The sequence below is a fragment of the Chaetura pelagica genome, unplaced genomic scaffold, assembly GCF_000747805.2.
Source record: "Chaetura pelagica isolate M959 unplaced genomic scaffold, ChaPel_1.0 scaffold58, whole genome shotgun sequence".
Taxonomy (NCBI): domain Eukaryota; kingdom Metazoa; phylum Chordata; class Aves; order Apodiformes; family Apodidae; genus Chaetura; species Chaetura pelagica.
In genome coordinates, this window is record NW_009954098.1 from 4,447 (window position 1) to 4,893 (window position 447).

At 60.4% G+C, this 447-nt stretch overlaps 1 protein-coding gene across 1 annotated transcript in view; it reads right to left on the reverse strand.

The window, feature by feature from the left end:
- Positions 1 to 2: 2 nt before the first annotated feature.
- MYO1F (myosin IF) overlaps positions 3 to 447 on the reverse strand; it is a gene marked incomplete at its 3' end in the record, with an annotated part of 11,507 nt that continues 11,062 nt past the window's right edge. Inside the window, exons 22-23 of the mRNA XM_010002336.1 lie at positions 229 to 443; positions 3 to 147 (exon numbers count right to left, since the gene is read on the reverse strand). Of these exons, the coding sequence (XP_010000638.1) occupies positions 3 to 147; positions 229 to 443 (360 nt within the window). The remainder of the gene's footprint in view (positions 148 to 228; positions 444 to 447) is intronic.

The following is a 447-nucleotide window of genomic DNA, read 5'->3' on the forward strand; positions in this document are numbered from 1 at the left end:
GCATTCCTGGGGAGCCCGTCCCCAATGCTGACCGTCAGGGTTTTGCCTCCAGCTTTGAGGGCAGCCATGTCACCCTGTCCTCTGATGAAGGTGACACTGCGGGTGCCACCACCACCCCAGCCCTCCTTCTTCACCCGAAACTGTAGTCTAGGGAGAGAGAGAAGCCATGAGGCCAGGGTGGCAGGACCCTGGTCCTGCTTGGTCACCTCTCCTGGCTTCTACCCTTACGTGTCCTTGAAGGAGAGGCGCAGCTTGGAGCGGGTGAGCTCCTCGTAGCGCTTGCACAGCAGGCTGATCAGCTCCGTCTTGAAGATGGACTCCAAGAAGTTATCAGCATCGTTCTCGTGGAGGATGAAGAAATCATCCTGCCTGGTGCTGCAGGAGCAACCCCAGCGTGGGGGTGTCAGTGGGGGGGGTGGGCAAAGCCAGCGCTGGGGTTGGAGCTGG